The sequence below is a fragment of the Thunnus maccoyii genome, chromosome 4 (assembly GCF_910596095.1).
Source record: "Thunnus maccoyii chromosome 4, fThuMac1.1, whole genome shotgun sequence".
Classification (NCBI taxonomy): domain Eukaryota; kingdom Metazoa; phylum Chordata; class Actinopteri; order Scombriformes; family Scombridae; genus Thunnus; species Thunnus maccoyii.
The window spans coordinates 23,317,798-23,342,069 of NC_056536.1; the positions used below are offsets into that span (position 1 = coordinate 23,317,798).

The 24,272-nt window shown below is 40.7% G+C and overlaps 1 protein-coding gene and 1 long non-coding RNA gene across 4 annotated transcripts in view; one reads left to right on the forward strand and one right to left on the reverse strand.

The window, feature by feature from the left end:
* Positions 1-337: 337 nt before the first annotated feature.
* The window catches only part of LOC121895086, a 34,481-nt gene continuing 10,546 nt past the window's right edge, over positions 338-24,272 (reverse strand). For 2 of the 3 annotated variants that reach the window (XM_042407915.1, XM_042407916.1), the window contains exons 8-17: positions 13,131-13,665; positions 11,977-12,136; positions 11,703-11,819; positions 11,462-11,572; positions 11,138-11,294; positions 10,406-11,024; positions 10,120-10,273; positions 9,919-10,008; positions 9,622-9,817; positions 338-8,809 (exon numbers count right to left, since the gene is read on the reverse strand). In XM_042407915.1, the coding sequence (XP_042263849.1) occupies positions 867-8,809; positions 9,622-9,817; positions 9,919-10,008; positions 10,120-10,273; positions 10,406-11,024; positions 11,138-11,294; positions 11,462-11,572; positions 11,703-11,819; positions 11,977-12,136; positions 13,131-13,665 (10,082 nt within the window). In that variant the 3' untranslated portion in view covers positions 338-866. The remainder of the gene's footprint in view (positions 8,810-9,621; positions 9,818-9,918; positions 10,009-10,119; positions 10,274-10,405; positions 11,025-11,137; positions 11,295-11,461; positions 11,573-11,702; positions 11,820-11,976; positions 12,137-13,130; positions 13,666-24,272) is intronic. The other variant, XM_042407917.1, reaches the window with a different exon arrangement.
* On the forward strand, positions 16,744-22,506 carry LOC121895096. Its single transcript, XR_006095672.1, has 2 exons — positions 16,744-19,389; positions 21,403-22,506. It is a non-coding gene; the product is annotated as an uncharacterized LOC121895096 (long non-coding RNA).

A 24,272-nucleotide genomic window follows, 5' to 3' on the forward strand; every position in this document is an offset into this window, starting at 1 on the left:
TTCATGGTGATTTTTACATTGTGGTATTACTACTTTTATTTTAGTCTCCGACCTCTGTTGTGTCAATCAGTATGTCATTATAGGCTAAATTACTTTTTCAGTACAAAGAATACGTTTCCTGCGTTACATGGAGATATGCAACACTATTATGCCATTAGATAAACTGTGAAGCGTGAGATTTTTATTGTAGCTCTAAAAAAGTATGAACCAGAAATTAATTATATTCCACAAAGTGTTATCACAGTGCTTTAACAAGTGACTGTTTTAGTAACAGCTGTGAGTACTATTCACATAGCAGTGAAAAATATATTGTTGGCAAAATCAAACTAAATACAAATTTAAAAAAGGTATGTCATTTTTATTGACTTCCTGCATTCTTAAAGAACAAGAACAGCCATTATTTTATCAGCAGTAGAACATTTAAGTCAGATCAAGGCTACTTTACTGACACTATGGCTATGTTAAAAAAAAGAAAAAAAAAGAAAAACATAAACAAAAAAATGTACACAAAACATTTCTGACTGTTTCCAACAAGAGATACACAACTTGAATTTACAAGTGATCAATTAAGTTTAAGAGGCATTTAGTCATTATCAAACAAAAATAAACACATCTACTTTGAAATAGACAAACTAGAACATAATAAACTGAAATATCTCTGAGCATGTCCAAATCAAGCTATGATATCTGATCTTTCGCATGGCTTTGCCTGTAGGTCATGTTACAATTTCAATAAGACATGGACAAACATTCTCCTTGAGCAAAATACATTCACTGTGTTATTCTGTGTTTTTGCAGGTCTGGTTAATCAGCCTTACTGTCCTGAAGGGACTATGTCTTGATTTTTAGCCTGTGTCTAACTTGGCTCAACATGTATTATCAGTTTGATTACCCTCTTCCTTTTCTTCTTCTCCACCCCTTGTGCTTGTCCCTACAGGTGTGCAAATCTTACCAGCAGGACTTTTCTCCTGCTCCTGTCTTTGCCCTTTGACCAATTCTCTTTCTCGACTCACTGGTCTACCTCTATTCCACTCCCTGTCTGTTGGGTGGCCTATATGTTTTTGTTTTGGGCTGAAGACATCAGGACTGTTGATCCTGCGATTTGGAAAGCGTATAAGACCTTCTGTTGGAGTGGGAAGTAAGGCAGCTCTATGTCTCTGAGGTTTTACTGCTTGCTGATTTTGTGGGTTGTCAAAACTGGGGCATGATTTTCCTCCACTGTTTGGAGCTGGACCTGGGGGCCTATTGAATGGTGCAGGATGTGGATCATTAGGGCCTTGGAATTGGGTAACCTGATGACCCTCTCTTTTGAAATAAGGTGGTGCAGACATATCTGAACATCTCAACTCCGGGCCTCTTCTTTGACCCATCTGCCTTGATCTCCTACCCCGCATGTCTGACCCACTGCAATCATACCCCGGGCTTCTTATATCTGACCCTTGCATTCCATCCTTCATGGATGGCTCAGATCCCCTTGAGTCTAACCCTGGGCCCATCAAGTCTGGACCTGTTCTATCAGACCCAGGCCCCCCAGTGTTTATACCCCACCTCCCAGACCCATGTCTTATATCTAAACTTTCAGGGGCTGGCCCATTCATGTCTGTTTGATCAGGCCCAAGCCCTCTCATGTCCGGACCTCTCCTTTCCCTCCTAAAATCATGTTCAAATCCTTGTCTACCTGGTCCACGGCTTTCTGTATTCACACCTTGCCTTTCAGATCCTAGCACTCGAAGATCTGAACATCTACCATCAGTCCCTGGACCTTCGATGTTTGAATTTCTGTTTTCAAGCCCTGGCTGCCTTAAATCTGGATTTCCTGGGCCTCTTCTATCAAGACCTTCCATCTCACATACTCTCCTATTTTGGCATGAATTCATCAAATCTGGACCTTCTCTTTGAGGCCCAGGTCCTTCCATGTTTGGACCTCTCATATTCCCCCTGAAGTCTGGCTGCCTCCAGTCATTCCTCATATCTGGACCCCCTCTCATATCTGACCCTGGTTCTCTCATGCCTGGACCTCTTATATCATGGCCTTGTCCTCTATTGTCTAGATCTCTTTCCCTTCTGAAAAATGGTCCAGGTCCATTTCTGTTTGGTCCAGCTTGCCCTCTATCAGGATCTCTCCATTCATTTCCAGGTCCTCCTCTACCAGGCCCTGGACACATTATATCTGGATCATCCTGGAAAGACCTTGGGCCACTACAACCAGGACCACTCCAATCATGTCTTGGACCTCTCCTATGCCCTGGAAATTGCATATTTGGTCTTTCCTGTATGGGACCAGGCCCACTACACCCTGGGCCTCTCCATTCATTGTAAGGACCTTCCCTCCCATGTTCTTGGCCTTGCTCATCTAGCCCTTCTTGGATAGGCCTTGGATCTCTGTTGCCATGTCGTTTCCATTCATCTCCTGAACACTCTCTTTCATTTCCTCTGGGCTCCATATAGGGCCCTCTTCCATCTAACCACTGTTCCTCCAAGTCTGTGCCTCTCCTATCTGGCCCTGGTCCTGTAATATTTCTCCTTATAGGCCTTGGACCCCTCAAATTTCGACCTGTTCTATCAGGCCCTGGGCCTTCTATATCTGGGCTTTCTTGGTTAGGTTCTGACTCTCCAAAGTCAGCCCCTCTCCAGTCATCTCTTCTACCATGTTTTAGATTTTCTGTATTTGAATGTTTCTGTCTGATGCCTAGGCCTCTTAAGTCTGGACCACCTAATCTTCTCCAGTCAGGCGCTGGGCCCTCCATGTCTGGACCTCTCCTTTCAAACCCTGTATTTCTGAAGCCTGAGCCTCCTGGTTCTTGTCTGTCAGGGCCTGAGCCCTCAATGTCTTGACCTCTGCTTTCACAACTTGATCCTCTAATATCTAGATCTCCTGGACCTTTCCTATTGGGGCCTGGACCCTCCATAACAGTTCTTTCAGGCCCCATCCCTCTCAAGTGTGGACCTCTCCTATCAGACTCTGGGCCCCCCATATCTGGAGGTCTTCTTTCAGGCTTATGACCAGTGAACTGTGGGCCTCCTGGAAAGCTCCTGCTGTGACCTGTTCCCTCCATATCTGGAGGTCTTCTTTCTGGACCAGGTCCCCTAAAATCTGGACCTTCTGGACCTCTCCTGTCAGACCCTGGGCCCTCAATGTTTAGACCTGAATGTTGAAGCCCCGGTCTCTTCATGTTTGGACCTCTTAGCCCTCTCCTGGAACCTGGACCCTCCATACATGGTCTTGTTCCATCAAGCCCTGGTTCCATGAACTCTGGTCCTTGCTGTCCTATCCTATCAGGCCCTAGACCTTCAACACCAGAACCTGGTCTTTCAGGCCTTGGTCCCATGATTCCTGGACCCCTCCCATCTGGCCCAGGGCCCTCCATATTTATATGTCCACTTTCTGGCCCAGGACCCCTTAAGTGTGGACCTCCCTGTTCTCTACCGTGAGGCCCTGGACCTTCCATACCTAGACCAGTTCTTTCAGGCCCAAGTCCCATGAAGTCAGGCCCAGGACCCGTCATATATGGTCCTCTCCTGTCAGGACCCAGTCCACCAGTGTTTTGGTGTCCTGGTCCCATCCCGGGAGGCCCTTGACCCTCAACACTGGGACCTCTCCTTTCATACCCAGGCCCTCTTAAATCTGGACCTCCTGATTCTCTCCTATCAGGCCCTTGACGGTCCATAGAGGAACCTCTCCTTTCAGGCCCTGGTCCCTGGAAATCTGGACCTCCTGGTCCTCTCCTGTTAGGCCCTTGACGGTCCATAGAGGAACCTCTCCTTTCAGGCCCTGGTCCCTGGAAATCTGGACCTCCTGGTCCTCTCCTGTCAGGACCTGGACCTCTCATAGCTGGACCTTTCCTTTCAGGCCCTGGCCCACTGAAATCTGGACCTCCTCGTCCTCTTCTGTCAGGTCCTGGACCCTCCATAGCTGGACCTCTATTTTCAGTTCCTGGTCCTCTGAAATCTGGACCTCCAGGTCCTCTCCTGTCAGGCCCAGGAACCTCCATAGAGAAATTTCTCCTTTCAGGCCCCGGTCCACAGAAATCTGGACCTCCAGGTCCTCTCCTATCAGGTCCTGGCCCCCAGACATCTGGACCTCCTGGTCCTCTCCTGCCAAGCCCTGGACCAACCATATCAGGACCCTGCCTTTCAGGCCATGGTCCCCTAAAATCTGGACCTGCCGGTCCTCTCATGTCAGGTCTTGGACCCTCCATAGGTGGATTTTTCCCTTCAGGTCCTGGTCCTCTGAAATGTGGACCTCCATGGCCTCTCTTGTCAGGCCCAAGAACCTCCATAGGTGGAGCTCTCCTTTCAAGTCCTGGTCCCACAAAGTCTGGGCCCCCTGGTCCTCTCATGCCAGATCCTTGACCATCCATAACTGGACCTCTCCTTTCAGATCCTGGTCCACTGTTATCTGGACCTACAGGTCGTCTCCTGTCAGGCCCAGGACCCTCCATATGAGGAGCTCTCCTTTCAGGTCCTGATCCAATGAAATCCTGACCCCCTGGTCCTCTCCTCTCATGCACTGGGACCTCCGTTTCAGGGCCTCTCCTTTCAGGCCCTGGTCCCATGAAACCTGGACCACCTGTTCCTCTCCTGTCTTGCCTCAGGCCCTCCATGTTTGGACTTCTCATTTCAGGCCCTGATTCTCTAAAGTCCGGGCCTCCAGCGCCTCTTCTGTCAGGCCCCTGGCTCTCCATGTTTGGTCCTTTCCTATCAGGTGGATGGACTCTCCATTCATCTTGTATAAATGACCCTCCTCTAACAGGCCCTGATCCTCTCCTATCAGGCCCTCTCCAATCATCTCTTACATCTGATCTTGGGCCACTCCAATTTGGATCCATCATATGTGGACCCTGGTCTCTATTTTGATTACCCTGATCCCTTATATCAGGACATACACCACCTGGTCTTGAATCTCTCCAATTTGGATTTATAATGTTTGGAACGAGACCTCTGTCTTCTTGACCCATTTGTTCATTTCTCCTCTCTAGCCATGGACCCTGTATATTTCTTCCCTGCATGCCTTCATCTCTCTTATTTGGACCTGATTCTCTGATGTCTCTACCTGAACTCATGGTATGTGACTCACTTCTATCACCTCTTGTATCTGAGCCACCCATACTACCCATATCTTGACCAGACCCCATATAACTTATTCCTCTTATATGTGGACTTCTTAATTCATGCATGGTTTCTGATTCTCTCATGTCAGGGCCATGTACACTCCTTTCAACCCTATGATCAGACCATGGCTCCTTGAAATCTTCTCTAGGCCCACTACTGTCTTGTCCAAAGCAAGACCCAGCACTTTCATAATTCATATTTGGCCCTGGTCCTCTCATGGGTACATCTCGCTCTCTTTGTGGGCCATGCCTTTCATGTGTCCTTGATGGGGATGCTCTCAAAACTCTGCCCTCTGAACCTGTAGATGCATTTGAATCTAAACTCCTTTCTCGACTGCCACACCTCCTGCTCAAGTCTGCATCTCTTCCATATGGCTGAAAACCCCTCTTCCGAGGGCCCCTTTCTTCTAAAACTGGACTGCCATCATGCCTAGTGTGCCTTTGAACTATTCCAGAGCCTCTAAAAGATGGACCTGCACTCCTTATATCTGGACTTGGAGCTCTTACACTTACAGTCCTCATAGCAGATCTCATAGCGCCAGTATGTGGACTTTCACCTATATCTTTTGGGTGTCTATCTCTTCCTATAAAATCTGGAGCCTCTATACCCATAACACCTGGCCTGCCATCTGGGTTTTCTGGCATTCTCTGCTCCTCTGTCTTTAGACCCAGTAAACCTTTCTGTAGAACACTACCATCTTGGCTTCTCCTCTCATCTGTTATAATCGGTTCCCTTGTACCCAGGCTTGGATGATACATGGCTGATAAAGGGTCCCTCGATTCCGAGCCCCTTGTGTCAGGCACAGGTCTATCTGTCGAAGGGCAGTGAATAGCTGGATCTTTCATATTTGGCTCTGAATCCTGCATCTCTGTCCCTGGGTCCCTCCCATGTTTCCTCTGACTGTTTACAGCTAGGTCTTGTATGTGTGGTTCAAGACCCCAAATATTGGGACTTATGCTTGGCATTTCTGGACTTCTCACATCAAGCCCTGGAAATCTAACTCCTGTTTCTCTTAAATCTTTCTGTGAGCCCCTATGTCCAGGGCCATTAATATCTGGTCCTGGATTTCTGATATCTGAACCCTGAATACCTGCTCCTGTAGCTGGATTTGAATGTGCCCCACCTTGACAAATTATTTCTGGATGCTTTAGGCCTGTACATTCCCCTTCTATCTGTTTGTCTGCCACAATCATATCTTGATTTCTGACACCTGGGCCTTGTAGATCTAGGGCTTTAAAATCCAATTTCAAAACATTTGACATTGTGCCTTCGAGAGTAAGCCATGGTATTTTAGGCAGTGTTGCTTGACCGCCAATTGGTAGACAATTGTTTTCAATTTTCACAAGTGGCATCAAGCCACTGATATGTGTCTCAGGATCTCTGATTTCCTCAGTCTTAACTGATTCACTCCTTTCTATGTTGCCAGGTTCCACAAACTGTGGGTCTGGATCAGGGCTCTCAGGAGAATCTCGAATTGGAGGATCAATTTCTCTTAGAGGAACTGTACTTTCAATTTTGCTACTAAGCAAAGTTTCCTGTTGAGTGGGTTTATCCACTTCTTGTGAACCACTACCTGTGTCATCATGGTCACTGGCTGAATGTTTTTGAAGCTCTTTGGATTTTGATGGTTCTGAAATCTCAAGTTTCACTTTGTGAAGAAGTTCATGTGAAAAGTCTTTCTCAAGGCTCTTTTGTTGTGGCGTTGTAATCTCAAAAATATTACACTTTAACTGATGTCCATCAGGGTCATTTTTTATAGTAACTGGAGTATATGATGATGTGTTACTCTCTACACATTGTCCAACAACAGGGTCTAATGGAGTATTAAGCTGGCCACTTATATGTTTTGGTTTCTCAAAGATATGAGGGGAAGGTCCTTTATGTTGATTTGGTGAAAGGGACATAGAATCTTTTTGTCTGGGGGATGATGGGGATCTTCTACGCCCATGAGAACGACGGTGTGTAGTGTGCTCTTTACGATGACGAGCCTGGCGTTCAGACTGGTCTCTAGCTCTATGCCTTGACCTCTCCCTTTCACTTCTTCTGTGTCTATCCCTTTCTCTACGTCTCCGGGAATGTGAAGGAGAACGCCTCTGTGATTTTCTTGAGGGACTTCTATGGCGGCCCCTTTCACGATGACTCCGCTTCTTTGGTGATGGCCTTCGCTTTCTGCTGTGGTATGAATTTAGAGGAGTACCCTTGTGCCCTGCTCTAGACAAAGATGAATCCCGAGTCTTTGTACTACTTCCTTGAAATACATCCTCTTGAATTTCATTAAAAAGTGATTCATCCTCTGGATCATAAGCTACATCAGAATCTTCAATCTCTCCAGCAGAGGAATACTTGTCATTTTCCTGTGTTTCATCTTGTTCTGTAACAGCATCTGCATCATTTTTAAGATCAGGAATGGCATTTGTGTCTTCTGGATTAACAGTTTGTGCATCTACATTTGGACTGTTCATAGTCTCTGAAAGGTTGTTGGCCTTGTCTGTTGATTCCAAAGGCCCTGACTCTGTTTGCATTATGCCACTCTGCTGAGATGGCAGTTGACTGAGAGGCAGAGATTTTTGTGGGGGGGACATCAGAGAATCAGAAACTGAGAAGTGAGCCATGAACATACCCACAGCCTCTCTCTGTTGACGAAGTGCCTCTTCCTGCTCCTTTAATTGCCGTTTTTGCTCTTCAATCTGCTTATTAAGCTCCTCAAGCATTCTCTGTTGTTCAGTCAGTGTTGCAGCTGAGACGACCACAGTGCCTGTAGGAAGGTTCTGTGGAACTTCAGCAAGGTTAGAAGTTTGGGCTGGGGTGGAAGTGGGAGCTGGTGTTACAACTTGGGTGGAAACTGGCGTTGGGCATGATGGAGAATCAGACATTTGAGTTTGAACAGGGGGCTTTGTTACAACATCACTTTGAATATCTTCAAAGATAGTCTCGTCTTCTGGATCATAGGCCACATCATCGTCTACAAAACCTGATAATGCAGGGCCACCTGCCTTCACTTTTTCTATGCTCTGTGGAGAAACCACTCCATATCCCATTGCTGGATCATATTCCTCTTCTGGGTCGTATGGTCGGTCAAAGTCATTTTCCTCTTCTTCTATCTCTTTGACTTTGGATTTATGTCCATACTGTTGAACAATTGGATCCACCATTGATCCAGATGCCTGGGAAAATACTGGGAGCATCTTAGCACTTACTGTTGTTGCTGTTGTTGTTGTTGTTGTTGTTGTTGTTGTTGTTGTAGAACTTCCATCAGAAGAGACCATGGAGTCAGTTTGCTTATTGCCAAACAAAGTCTTCAAGATAGTCTGTAGCGGATTCTTGTTGGAACTGCTATTAGAGGTGGACTGAGTGTTAGCAGCAGTGGCTGAGTTAGAAACAGGGGGGGTTGCTCTTATGGAAGTCAAAAGAGATGGTATGGTGACTGAGCCAGAAGAGGAGGAGTCTGATGGTGACCCAGGGCAGGAAGGTGAACCAGGAGGGGTGGTGCTAGCAGGAGTCTCTGGATCATAGGGTTGGAATATCTCTAATTTGTCAGAACCATAGAGGACTGGAGGTTTTGGGATCCACATGGGGTCTTTGGACATATGAACTTTGGGTCTCTTCTCTTCAATTTCCTGAGGCAAGCTTCCAGGACGTTTTGGTTTCTGGATGATTGCCAGACCCAGAAGAAGATTAGGCCGGTCCTTTTCAAGCCCTGTGAAATACAGAAAAGTAAAATAAATAAAACATTAGAACAACTCAAAATTGAATTCTGACAACTGGCTCTCCACTGCTCCATTGTTTTGCTTTACTGACAATTTTTGTCAGAAAGTTAAAGTAATTCTCACGAGGTGCAGGACTTTCATTAGGACTCGAAACAACCAATTGATTTATCAATAATTAGGGATAGCTCTGCAATACCATTAATAAAATGACAAATATTGTACAATCTGAGCTGACAGAGATTTAAATAATAATCATTTTAATATATTTTATAAATTAATTATATGATTCGTTTTATATTGCTTAGAGCCAACATTCAAATAACAGTTTATAGCAATGCTTGATTTCACTGCATTTAATATTCTTAGCCAACGACAATTGATTTTGTTGGCTTAAACTACAAAAATGTCGCCATCAGATTTAATCACCTGTAACCAAATTATGATAATTCCTAGTCAGAAAATTTACAAAATAGAAAGTTTGATATATTTTGAATAAAAAAAAATGTTACATTTTAAAGAAGGAAGCAAGTTATTTATAGAGATAAGAGATGAAAGTGAGAGATGGTGTTTTACTGAGGAATAACATTTGTCTATTTTTTTAAGTGGGAGGAAAAGCATTCTGAAAATGTTTGTATTAAAATACAAAAAAAAAAAAAATTTTTAATTTGGTGAAATATTGCAGCCTGAATATAATCTGTTACTGTTGAGCCTGTTACTGTTGAGGTGTTAATATAGGCATTTGCCCGAGCCAAATAATGCAAAAAAATATATATTATAAGCAGAACTGGAAGCAGTACCACACCTGGTCCTTCAAGAGGTTGTAGAATGGATGGGATTAATTCCTTTGCACTGAGCGGGACAAGATATATGTCCTTGATGGAACGGCTGTTATTGGCGACCACACCAAAACGACCTCTGCTGCTGAAGTAGGAAAACAGGGAGACATAGGCCACCTCTTCTTCTTCTGTTGCAGGGTGAAACCGGATCACACATAACTCCTAATAAGAAAAAAGCAAAGACAAAAGAAGATGTATAATGTTGATATATTTTCAACATCACTGAACAAGACAAATAAAGAAATACTGTATATACTGCTTGCCTTTGTAATAGAGGTCTTTAGTTTTGCAACATAGTCCCACACTGTTTGAGGCATGATTCGTCCTCCGATTTGTATGGTATCAGGTAGATCCTGCACACAAGAAAAAGGTCACATATTTGTCAATTCAGCTCCCAAGACAATGACAGATCTTTTTGATACAGCTGTGTGTAAAAAAAATGTTATTATTGTGCATTATTATACCGCTTTTAGAGTTTCAGCAGATCCTGAAACCAGATATCCCTTGGTGACAAACTTGGCTACAGTGAGCATGTTAAGGAAGCCTTTCCATACAATGTCTTGCTTCGCCAGGAACTGAGCTGTCTCACCATCAGCTGGGGATTCAGAGATCACGGTTCTGAAATACAAACCAAAACAGCACAATAACAATCCCATCCACACATTATGCTGATTTCACTTAAATGTATCCTTCCTAGTACAGAATACAATTAATTTCATACACTTTATAATTCCATAGTTCTTTAAATACCTTGAAGATGAGCCATAGAGTCTGGGATCTGTTGAGGACGATGGCTTCATTAAGATAGATTTAGGTACTGTTTTTGTTGGTCGCAGTGAAGAGGCTGGTGCTGACGGTGAGGCAGAGCTCGTCTCTTTAAGAGGGGCATAAGGAGCTGATTGGTTATGGATTGTATTACTGGGACCAGAGGTTCCACTGGACGAAGCAGAGATCCTGCCTGCCGCAGTACGGGGGTCACGCCTTGTGATGGTTACTGTGGAGACAGCTGGAATCACAACTGGTGTATATGCTCTCTTTGTTGCTGGAGCTTTAGGAGGGTCTGGAGTTGGAGATGCAGGAGACTCCATGACAGGGGAGGCAGGAGACTCTAAAGTAGGGGAGGCTGGAGAATCCATTATGGGTGAAGCAGGGGATTCAACTATAGTCAAAACTGGAGAGTCAATGGTAAGGGGGGATGAACGGTCCATTAGGGGAAATGTTGGAGAATCCATGTCAGGTGAATCAGGTGGTGCTCGCAGAGGGGAGTCATCTCCTGCAGACCTTCTCCACATGGGATAATGCTTATCTCTAGGTTCAGAAACCTTTGGTTTTTTCTTTGTGGGTTCCTCCTCTTCCCCAGGTATCTGGCCTGGGAAGGAATAAGAATCTGCTTTGAGCGACAAAACATAACAATGGGTGGTAACTGGATAATTAAGTCTACTAAATATTAGACAGTTATTGCCAAACATCTTTTTAATTCACCTGTGCATATCTTGCATTTCAGGTCAAAGAGGTGAGCTTTGTGTTCTGATGTTGTGTCCTTAAGCATACAGGCGAGAATATCCGGTACAACACTGCCCTTGCTTGGCTGGCATGCTCTGGTCTTGACAGCAGGAGTAGGAAGACTTCCCTTCTGTTCCTAATAAGCAACACATACCAACACAAACACACAAACAAGACTTAACCCACAAAGATATCATAGTCATGAAAAATGATATATGTTTATATGGAGCAGATGAAACAATATAATGATCATATAAAAAATTGTAATTCCACCAATTTTTTACAAACTAGATGGGTACACACCGTGCTATCAGGTCTTCTGTTGGGTCTAGGGGGATTTAAACTGGGCAAATCAACCTTCACTGCTTCATGCTTCTGCAGCAAACTTGGTGCTTTAGCAGCTGCATCTTTAACCTAGAAACACAGACAATGAAAGAAGATTATAATTTTTCACACACTGCTTGACCCTTCCAAGGCCTGACAACAAATTCAAGCTTTATATCTGATTTTTCCTTGGTTATGTTTTATGCCTACTGGACTTTACCTCTGGTCTTTCTTTTGCACTTGGCTCTGGTGCCTTGGTAGCCTGCATATCCTTCTGGCTCATCCTGACCAGTCTGAAGGGACTGATCTCTCCACGTACAACCCGATACAACAAGCCCTAGAGAAAACCCATTACTGGACTGTCAGTTTGCCAAAAAATAAGTAGCTATCAGTTGCTCCTACAGAACCTTACAATACAATATTGACAGTAGTATTGTATGGCAAGAATAGAGACCACAAAACAAAAGACAGGTTTTAATCAACTTTGAACAAACCTTGTTTCTTGGGTCTTTCAGGTTGAACATTATAGTTCTGTACTTGTTCATGTATTTGCTGTCTGTGTTGCGAAATATGTCGAACATCTCCACCTCAATGCTTGCAACAAGCTTTGCAACTTCACTCTCAGACATCTCCAAATCCTCACAATCACATACCCTTGACAAATGAAAAGGCAGTTAGTCAAATAATTTCTTGTGCATCACTGGTCTTACAGATTGAGATACAATTTTTACACTTAAATTCTTGGAAAAGTGCAACAGCTACAACTGGAGACTGTAATGTTATGGGAAAAAAACTGTTTTTGTCTGAATACAAATAATCCCTATGAGTTTGCTTACAGATTTATAATATGTGGGTCATGTATACTTAATGAAAAGGCCTCTGAAATATAGATTACTGACAATTATGTAATCAATCATAAAGAATTACAAACTGTGGCAATAAAAATCTAGTAATGAAATAAATGGTGAATTTTTAGTGTAAGCTTAATTTTGTTTTCTATTGTCCTTTTCATTGGGAACTGCGCAATACTTTGTTTAGTAAGATAAAGACAGATACTGACTTTATACATACACAAAGACTGAGTTGGATGTTACATATGAAACATATAAATTAGCCAGTGACTTGAAGAAAGCCTGAGAGAAGAGAAAAAAAGCCCTTTATCAGAATAAGTTGTAGATATATAGTTTTTGGTTTTCTCCTGTTCATTTGGAAATTTTTTCCCCCACATGCTTTTATATCTGTATTACCGAAAGATGCATGTTTTGTAAAATAGAGGTGTCTTGTAATCCCATGTGGAATGAGCTGTATGTTTGGCATAACAGAAATAAAAATTAAACTAAAAACTAAAACTATCTTTTTTCTCTTAAGCACTATAGTTTAAATTATATTACTGTATGCTTATCAAATAATGTCCATTTTTTTTTATACATGTTCATTTGCTTACTGCCATTCACCATTTTGGCTTCTACCACCACCACCACTAACTTTTCAAATTATAATTAATAATAAAAATTTTCAATTTATATGTCATATTCATCAATAGAGTATAGCATGTATTTATGACAAGACTTTGTTTTATCAAAGAATCCCAGACTGATGCTTTGATTCGAGCATGTAATGTACAGTATGTATGTAAAACAGTTCTCACCTTTTGACCAGGATGCTGGTGAGGGAGCGCTGGATGCTCTGTCTGACCTGGTTATTGGGCTGAGAGGGTCTTGAGGAGGGAGCACTGGGTGCAGGTGGCACCGGAAGATTTCGGGTTTCGTTCAGCAGTGTGGGGGCTGATGGAGGCTTCTGGCATGATGCTGAGGCTGACACTTGGCTGGACAGTGGCTGTGGTCCGGACTGCTTCTTTGGTATGACGTATGTGGTCTTAGTGACCATAAGGGCCCCTGTTTCATGATGTTTGGAGGTTGAGGTGGTTGGAGATTGTGTGACTTGAGACAGAGTAGACTTTGCTGAAGTAAGTGGTGTAGAGGGTTTTGATTCTGCAGATTTTTGCTTTGACACACTACTGTTGATTGACTCCTTTGCTTTTTCTTGAGAGTGGCTCTGTGATGGAGCTGGTTCAGTAATAGGCTGGGAAGAGGGAGCAGCACCTGTGGAGGGGCCCTCTGGAGATTGTTTTGGAGGAGTTACAGCGTCACTGTCAGCTTCTACTGGTTTACTGTCCTCTTTAGCTGTTAGAAAAAAGAACAGCAGGACATTTTGTGAATATGAAGAAATATATACATATACATATACATATATATATATATATATATATATATATATACACATATATACACACACACACACACACATATATATATATATGTATAATCTCTTTACCATAAACCATAAACCAAACCAAAACCAAAATGTCAAAGCATATACAACTACAAGTTAAAAAACAAATAAAACAAAGCTGAGTATTGGTCAAATCTGCAATCCTTAAACCTGCAGTGCAGAAATTTTACATATAAATGAATGTCTGCTACATTCAAGCCCTTCCCAAATGAGTTCACACAATGATGATTAAGTCTATCACCGCCAGATAAATCTCTCTGTATTTCACAGTATATATAGTTTTTAAATCTCATGTCAGGGGCGTTTGACTGTTAATCATGTGGCTCTTCTAGACTTTCCAAAGGTTATAGGGCCGAATGGATCAAATTCTGATAGTGACACAAATCATTTTGCAGGGGTTGTGTGACGCTCAAAACTACTTATCCACCTTTTTACATCAGCAACAGTAGGTTACGGCAAGTATGTACTGTACTGGCCATTGGGCATACTGGGATAAATCCTGGTGGACCATCAAAAAATACGTTTTTGGGCCAGTGGATGGTCAAAACATATCTATTTTTACCAGCCCTCTCTGTGTGCCTATCATTTGAAGTGTGCATGAAGCGTGCTGCTTGCCTTTGTTAGGCAATCACAGCTGAGCGCCCATCTTTACTCTCACTGCCAGAAGGGGGAGACAAAAGTCCTGCACTCAAGCTTTAAAAAAACAAATCTGCTTTACCCCCACCTATAAGGAAAGGGACTAAGCCTAGATCTACAGGTCAAACTCTGCAAACATACAGTAAATGCAAATAAACCTGTAATTGATGCAGTCACAAAATTACAGATTGGGCCTTAAGGCATTGTAATTTCATGATTGCAAAATTATTAAGATGGTGCAAGAGTATGTGTGTGTGTCTGTGTCTGTGTGTGTGTGTGTATATATATATATATATATATATATATAAATATATATATAATGTGCTTGTAATGATGCTGCAACACAAAACAATTTAATAAACATTATTAATACTGGTGTGTTCCTATACTTTTATTAATAATTCAAAGAATTATAATATATATTCACAAAAACTAAGTAAATTTGGCCAAGTGCCTGTAGTCAGTCTGTTTACATATTAAGATATTTCATTATATATATTCATAGTAATACTGTGTCCTGGTAATACTTTTAGGTTAATCTACTGGATTAAAGACATTGGACCTCATTCACAAACAGTGCATATGCACACATCTGTGCTTAAACCATGTGCATAAATGTTTAAGCACAAATCCAGGACTCATCAATATGTTCTTACCTGAATTTGTTCTTACTCACCGAACAAATTTAGAACTACCTTAAACCATGCATACGCACAGATCATAAACATCCCACGATCTTAAAAACATTATAGTCAATATTTATTTAATGTAAACAGTATATTTGAACCATAATTATTTAAAAAATGGTGGGCCTAAATATACAAAATTTAAAAGTGTGAAATTGCACAATTAATTTATTAATTATAAAATTAAAAGCTAAGCCATTTCAATCCATAAATCATCATGAATGTAATGAACTTATAATATATTAAAATTGTCCTGTTCCCACTTTCAGATGACAATAGCTTATATATCCGACTATCCATATCCCAAAGTGACACCAATTAATTTCACCCATCAGATTTGGCCGTGATATATGCAGCTGGTTAACCAGCAGCCTGCTCAGTGTTCCTCACAGCCTGACAGTTCAGCAGTGGCACAGGGAGGGGCACTCTGCTTTCGCTACGTCATGGCCCGTTGTGGACAGAGATGAAACATGATGCGCACCTGTCGCAGCAGTAGGGATTCATTTGTATTAATTCCACAGATCTACACATTTATCAGCTTTTTATTTTGTTACAGATGTACTGCATGGTATTGGTGCAACAGGTATGCAGACTGTATACAGGATTCACAATGGGGCAACCAAACCTGCCTTTCTACTTCTGAAACTATAGTTTGAATTTCACCAGGAGGTAAGTTGGGGTTTTTTTTGTTTTTTTTTTTACATTTTTACCATCACTGCCTTCTTTGCAGTGAGTGACAGCTCTCTCAACAGAGCTTTCCTTATATTGAGAAATGGTGGCGTGGTAGTATGCTAATTACCAATAGCGGGCACACGCCTGTCAATTTAGAATGATTCTGATTCACTAACATACACACAGTAAGAACAAAATTGGCCAGTGTGCACGTGTCATGAATCAGACAGTAATATTGCATGCACACTTAATTTATGCGCAAAGTAAGAAGTAATATTTGTGAATGAGGCCCAATGTTTCCAAAGCTTCTCAGTGTTGTTCTTTGAGGAAACAATGTTTCATATTAGGAGGAGTTTGGATCATCTCAGTTTATGAACATTTCAAGTTTTTTCTTTTGTTTGCTTTTGTTTTGTACAAGAAAATAAGTTAGTGACATTTCTCTGTTACTTGCTGTAATTTACAAAAAATGTCTGGATTACTTGCATAGAAGAAATCTTTGAAAGCTCTTTACCCTCATTCTGTATTACATCTTAATTTATAGAGTTAACTTTTGTGCAGTTTTAAAAACAACTAAGCTGAAGTTAAAGGTATACCATGTAGGATTTTCCTAAAAAAAAAAACAACAATGCATAGACTCAAACAAAAATAATCCCTTCTCAATCATCGCTTATGACCCACTAGAAGTTTGTGGTGGTGTATTTATCTGCAGTGACTCTGCCCTCTGCCTGTATTTTCTTATTATTTGCTGTGTTTGGGATATTTCTGAGCGTCAACCTTTTGTTAATGGGTGTGTAGCCCCCAGCCAATAACAGTGCACAGGGTGTGAGGTCAGGGCTTGTAGTGTAGCGACAAGGTAACATCGCTGTCTCCATCTCTCTCTTCTGCTCCGCTCTCTGTCTCTGTTATAGATGTATAAAGAGCTGCAGGTCTGTGTGTCTGCTTGACCAAGGGCAGGGCTGAGCTACACACATGCAGAGCAGAGAGGCCACATCGGACAGGATGAAGCTCTGCATTCACACAAAATCCGGTAATGTGGTACCTTCCCACAGGATTGGGCAGAGGTGTGCGGAGGGGTGGGTGTGTTTATTTGTGCTTTAGGACGTAACCGCCGTGAAACAATCAGAAAGTAACATTTTATTTCTCTGATTCGCAGCTTTGTTCTCTCCAGTGCCGCTCCCTCTCTTCATTCACTCTAGCTCGCTCAACCACTGCTACTGTCTCTCTCTCTCTCTCTCTGAGCCAGCGAGGAGGGGTCAACTTTGAATGCTGTGTGTTTACAAACACCAACCAACAAATCCTGCGTAGTATACCTTTAAGACAACTCTTAGGCTATGTTTCAATGCTGGAGTTCATCTATAATATCGACTTCATTAAGCTTCATATAAGCTTTGTAGCATCTTTCATGTCACTTTTATTGATAACAATGGAGGTTTATGTGAACCTGCCTATAAATTAATGTAATTTATTGTAGATACTTTATGAATCATTAATGAATGACTGACTTAAAATGACTAAAATGCCTTAATGTCTTAAAATCTTCATAAGGAAGGTAGAAGTCGGAGGACAGTCATTCTGACAAGATCTGTTCTTGTTAGCCCATCACTCAGAGAACAGTTTCATATAACATCACTGTCCCCTATCGAATAATGGCCAAGAGCAACACATCCACAGTGATGGCACAGATATGTGCTTTGGGGGAGCAGCAGTTGTTCCCCTGGTCTCCTCCACTTTTAAAACAACACTTTTTGTTTAACTTCTTGCACAGTTTTCTGTGACAAGTCACATTCACCTCCTCCATAATATCCTTTCATACTCTGTAGGCATTTTTCTGTTGTACAATTGTAAGAATCTTTGTTATTCTTTGGTGCCATTTTGAAGGATATTAATGATGAGTGTTTACTCTGGGATTACTTAGGCAGTGCCAATATGTTAAGTCATGATAATTAGTATCCACACATGCACATGCTCCCGAAGGTTTGAAAAATGGTAATAGTTGATCATTGGTATTTTTATCAGGAAGATCACACACCTATTAAAAAACATTGATAAATGTGATCTACTATGTGTTTCAGGGAAGATAAGCATTGGTATAGCAGATATACACAAGAGGCAAATCAAAGCCAAGAAGATTATTCATTGACTTCCTACTACTTCAAATAGTCACAGACGTTTTCAATGTAAATTAACAGCTGATCAAAAACTACCAGCTCATGATAAACAATGTTTCCAGCTAATGTTTAACTCTAAGTGAGGCACACAGATAATCCTGTTATTTCTGGTGCAGTACCTCTGGGCACCATTTTAAGCAGGAAAAAATATTAACCTCAGAAAAATAGATTTCTGCTGCTACATATTGGTAGACAACAACAACAAAGACTTAATAATCTACATGATACCATTATGAAAAAACTACATACCATTCAAAATAGAAACAGATCATGTGAAATAGAAGAAAGTCCAATGTACAAATTGTACGTAATGCATCATGTTAAGAGAATACAACAGCTCTGTGGGTGACGCCTTTCAAGTCCTCCTTGACCAATCAACAGGTCATGCAGAACATCCATTTAAAGGGGAAAACCACCAAATTTCACCCTGTTAATGCTAGCATACATTGTTATATATTTAATGTTATTTGTCTTCAGTGTTGAGTTGCTTGTGTGTATAAATTAGGCTGCACTTAGACCAAAATTCACCATGGATTAGTCCAACAGTTTAAGTTTTAAAGACACAAAGACCATTTTACATGCTTTTATCCTCTCGCACCTTGATTATTGCATCAGCTTCTTTACTTGTCTTAACAAAAAATCTATTGCTTGACTACAGACTGTACAGAACTTGTCTGCCAGGATATTAACCAGAGCCAATAGTTTTAACCTACCTACACTTTCGGCTTTTGGCCACTGACAGGAAGGTAGACCAAATGAGAAATAATGAAAAAAATGAGTAAATCATCTAATGAATAAAGGGAGGAGGGAAGGAACAAACAATATGCAAGTGAGTAACTTTCTGCATCTAATGTGTAAAAAATGAATAATCTTTTATTTGTGTATGATTACACTATTTTGTGTGTATGTGTGCGTAGGCATGTGTGACAAATAGTCAGCAAAAAACATATTAAAGCTAGGAAAGCAGAAACAGTGTTTACCAATATCCTACAAATACTATTCATATTAAATACTCTTACTGCTCTTAGCTTAGCCTAAGAAAAGAGTTAATTTAGGGAAGTCAAAGAGAGAGACAAGAAGATTTCAGTGCAGAGGTGTGGTTGCAAGGTATGATGCTCTTTTAGATCTTGTCATTGGTCATGTGAGGAAAATCTCAGCACACACACATAAAATAAATATTTAGCAACCCGACCAATTTGACAAAAATATATAAAAATATCTGAACTTTAATGTGGACTCTACTGTATCCGATATTCACACATTACTGATTTTTTGTTGGCTGGCTAACTGTTAGTTACAGCCTTTCTGTGCTAATTTCCTGTTATTCAAGCTGTGTTTCTCCACTTTCTTACACTTCAGGTGGCCACTTTCTCCCCTGCATGAGACAGTCCTGGATCCAGATGCTTAAACGACGTCTATGCACAAAAACTATGTATACGCCATTTATCAACTGGTATTTATAAACACAGAATGTGCAGTGAGAATGTCATGCATTCTTTAGACCAGGTGTACACGTTTTTCCAATGCGATCTGTGGGTGTTGTGATGAGGTGGAGATGAAATATAAGCTGAGAGATGAAATCTTTTAGTAAGACATTGTTTATGTTGATAACCAGCTGCACTGATTGTGCTATTCTTTGTTTTTTTTGCGTTTACACAGAGATTTGATGCCGATCAAAGGCACTTTTATAAACATAACATTAATAACTTTTGTGATTAATTTTATCATTCTTTTAATTTACACAGGAGTCAGCATTTTAATTAGCTGTATATATTCTTTTTTTTATCCTTAGTTGTGTCACACCTTGTAAACTCGGTGTAGATATGAGCGCTACAAACTTATCATTGATTACATTTCTGAGATATAATTGCCGACGATGGTTTACGGTCCATGTGATGAATTAATGATATGGACAGTATAAAGAACCACACAGCTGTGCATAATAGTCATGCATAATTACAGCCATTCTGCTGTTAGAGAACTTTGCCGTTGCAACACTGTGAAACGGCACTTCTTCTTTCCCATTTGTTTCATTGACAGCTGTATAGACTGGTGGAGCAGGCAGCAAACTGATACGAAAACGGCTGGTTCAGGGTGTCTTCATCAATTTATGGCTAATTGTGGGAGTCGAAATGAGGCTCATGCACATGTGCCCAGTTCCTCAATGGCTGAGATTCATAAATCAGAACTATGCATACGCATGGCTTTTATAAATCTGAGGAAAAGAATGCATTGGCATATTTCTCTCTTTGTGCGTTTACAGTTTTAGTCATGAATCTACACAGAGTTTTATGCATCTGACCCCTGAGCTCCATGGAAGTCCTCCCTGCGCTAAACAACTGTTAACCTTACAAGCAGTCTTATGGGCTATGATACTTAATAAACACAGAACCTTTTTTGTACTGGCATTTATTCTAGAGGGAAATTCTTAAAACCAAAATAACTCAAAAAAAAATCACAGAGCAAATCTGATGAAGCAATGTGTGAAACGTGCAGTTCTCTCCTTTTTTAATGTAATCCCCTAATAAAATAGTGTATCCTGCTGTCCTGGTGTGCGCTGAAATATTTCTTTGACTTTCTGTAATTTGCCTTGCATCAGCTGGCACCCAGGAGAGAGGCACTGCTGTGCACAGGGTATCTTCATCTTTTTAATTCAAAAAATCTTCACAACGTCACCACTGGGAAGCTTTGAGAATATGGCCCTGTGGTCCTTTTCTCTGATGCCAGTGATGATAATAATAACTGTAATAACTGATAACATCTCACTACTTCAACTTGTTTTCTGAAATTCACCAATAGGAATGTCCTTGTAATGAGTGTAGGTACTAACAAATCAAAGGACTGCATTTAGGTTTCTTTGATCTGTAATATCACCTTTTTATATGCCAACCTTCACATGACAAAGCCAAACTTAATATCGCCCTCAGCAGATTTAATTTGCACAAACCAAAGTTGTGGCAGACATGGATCTATACTTCCACTCGACATATGTATGCACTTCATAACAAACTGTCATAGAATAACGACATAACCCAGCTCACATCATAACTGAACTCAGATGTCAATTACTTTATCTTAACAGCTCATCAAGCATTCAGTTTAATGTTTCTTGGCTCTATATCAAATGGTTGGGATGTGTTGCAAGAAAGAGCAAATGAAAACACAGCTGGAAAGATTATATGAACACAGCCTGCTAACTGTATGTGGTATGTAATGGCAACAGACATACCATGCTGTATATATTTTCCTTGGAAAAGCAAGATAATATACAAAATATGTTTACAAATGGTACTATGGATTACTGTGTATAATATTTCACTGTCTGTAATTAATTTTGGTTTTAAGGATGTTGTAACCTTAATAGGTTAGTTCAATTAATCATTATAAACATATTAGTTATGTGACTAAAAATTAAATGAAGTGTTACTGTATACTGTAAAACAATGTTGTCTCGTTTGTACTGCAGGACAATGAGCATCTCTGCTGGACCAGCGGGAGCAAAGTCTTTTGCTTAAGGCATTTCAACAGATGGTACACTGAGGACCACAATGCTGCCACGCCTCTCACATTACTTCTGTACACAGTTGCTTCAGTGTATGAACATATGATTACATGATCAGATGAAATGTGCTGGAGATGTCTTTTAAATGTAAAAAAAAAAAAGTGCTGGAACTTAGGGCAAATGTTAGTTATTAATTTGCAAGATGAAGCTTATTAAATGTGCTAAAACATCTAACATGCTTTCAGATTAGTTTAAATTCCAACCCTGATTAATCCAAAATCAGCTGTTAACATAAAACATGACTTTTGTGTGTATGTGACCTTTTGCATCCGATGAAAACAATCAGGTACAAGAGTTAACCAATGGCTGTAACATTTAGAAAAAATCCTCTCTAAAAAACAATCTGCATAGATGTGAACATAGATGTTCAATGTTCATAAAATATCCTCGTTCCAAGGCGAGGAGGGAAGCTCTTCTCAAGTATCTCGAGTCATGTGCCAAAGATGGCCAACAGTCTGCAGGGTTTTATTTCAAATGTAAGACCATCACGTGATTCAAACCTCATGTGCTCAGGATGAAAATCTAAAGGCACATCACCCTCCAAGGCATATGACTGTATCTCTTGAATTGAACTACTGTTTGTTCTTAAAGCCATAGTTCGACATTTTGGGAAATACATGTGCCAGGCTATTTCTTGGCCAATAGCAGTGATTTCCTGAAGTGCTAAGCTCATTGGCTGCTGGCTGTAGTTGTCTTATATTGAAATTAAAGGACAGATATGACAGCGGTATAGATCTTCTCATCTAACTCCCGGCAAGAAAGTGAATGAGAGTATTTCCCAAAATGTCAAGCTATTCCTTTAACAACTCAGTGATTTTTTTCCCCATATTACTGTTTCACACAAGTCTAAATGTCACTGTAAAAGACTTTTTAAAAATGTGTCTCTGGGTAACCACGTCAGAATTCCTAACTTTATAAAATTACAGAGGTTTTTCAGTTTGTTCATTCTTGTGCCTCTCTTCCTTTGCTTTAAATGCAGAACACAAGTCACAAGAGGGCTAGCTGAAAGACAGGCACAAAGGCAAGACCAGTGTGGTTAGTCTCCGACTCACTCTTAAAGGGGAAGCCATGATTAGTACCTTCATGACATCATGAGTACCAAAACATATTGTGTCCTGTGGTTTAGAGGGAATTTGGCCTCAGGGGCAATTGACTGAAAGAATAAACAAAACACCACATGATAGTAGTTCTCACTCATAGGCTTTGTGTATGTCAAGCTGCTGCACTAAAAGACTGATGATTATCAGTCAGGCTGAATAGTTGGTACATCCTTGGCTGGTGTTTAGAGACACATTCACATGAGGTTTTGAGAGGGAATATGTACTGTATGTATTTATGCCATATATCACTGATAAGTGATGTATTGAGTGAGTTTGTGTACTCCCAAAGCACAAATAATATCAGAAAAACAAGAAAATGTTTCAAACATGGCACAACATTGATGTAGTACCTTTTTTGTCATATAGTTGTGTGTTGACTCCTCGATAATTCAACAAAACATGTCATAAAACTGCATTACTAGGAGGCTGGAGAGAGACATATCTGAGGTTATATAATCTGTACTATTTTACACCAGTGTTGGGAAGTTGCACAGGGGACAAATTTCAAAATACAGAAAAGGCATCTCTCACAAACTGTGATATACTGGGAATGTCAGTAGTGTATTGTATTATTCATTTGTCCAGCAGAGGGTGCTCATGTTTTACAATTAAATGCTTGAGATAAGGAAGTATTAAAATTGAAAGTGGTGCAAATACAAGGTTTGTGATCGTGTGATGGAGAAACAGCAGCAATGTGGTTAAAGATGAGGTTAAATAACAAAGAGCTACAATGGAGATCAAGAGAAACTGAATTTTGGCGGTTAAAACTGACATTACTGGCTGACTCCACTGTTAGTAAATGCCTGTTTTGCTCAGACTTAAGACTCTCTCAACTTATTTCTCAGGCAATTCTCATTACATTACACATGCCAATACTTGTGTACTGAACCAAAGTGAAATAAGTTAGTTACTATCCCAGCCTGACATTTTACTGCTGTATCACTGAAACAAATCAACAAAGATCACATGCCAGTTATATAACACCATGTGGTCACACTGCATCCAAGCAAAACTCGACAGTCAAAGTGCAAAATCTTGGAAGGAAGACACAGACATAATTTTGCGAAATTAAATGCAATGACACATTTAGTGTAAATGCCAAGCAAAACTACTAAACTTCTGACTAATGGTATCAAAAAGTAATATTTAAGGTCTCAATAATATTGACATCCTATATGATGTAACATAATGATGACAAATGTTTGTGTATGGGTAGATGTTATCTCAGTGAACCCTGACAGGACTTTACAACAAACCTTTAAAGTCATTTGCAAGTTGTACTTAAAGACTAGATTTGTGCTTATTCTGTGACATCTTCAGTGGTGTTGGGGTGAAATGTCTGACATTGGTTTAAGTTCGAGAAAAACTCTCAATGACAGCTTCACTTAGAGCTTGTCTAATAATGTCAAGTTAGCGCTCCTTGACATTTTGTCTAATACATTTCATCATGCCATCACTAAACCCCGTCACACCCATATAAAAATCCACATGCATGCATCTATGAAATTTGATTGTTTTAAAAGCCATCACTGCTACTGCTACTTGTCCCCTAAGTAGCAGGGACCATAAAGGGAATATGTAATTTTGGGTGACACTACTTCATAAGTTCATAGTTGATTTTACATAGTGGGAGGACTGGGTCAAGACTGTAAACATTGTCCTTTCCAGTGAGTC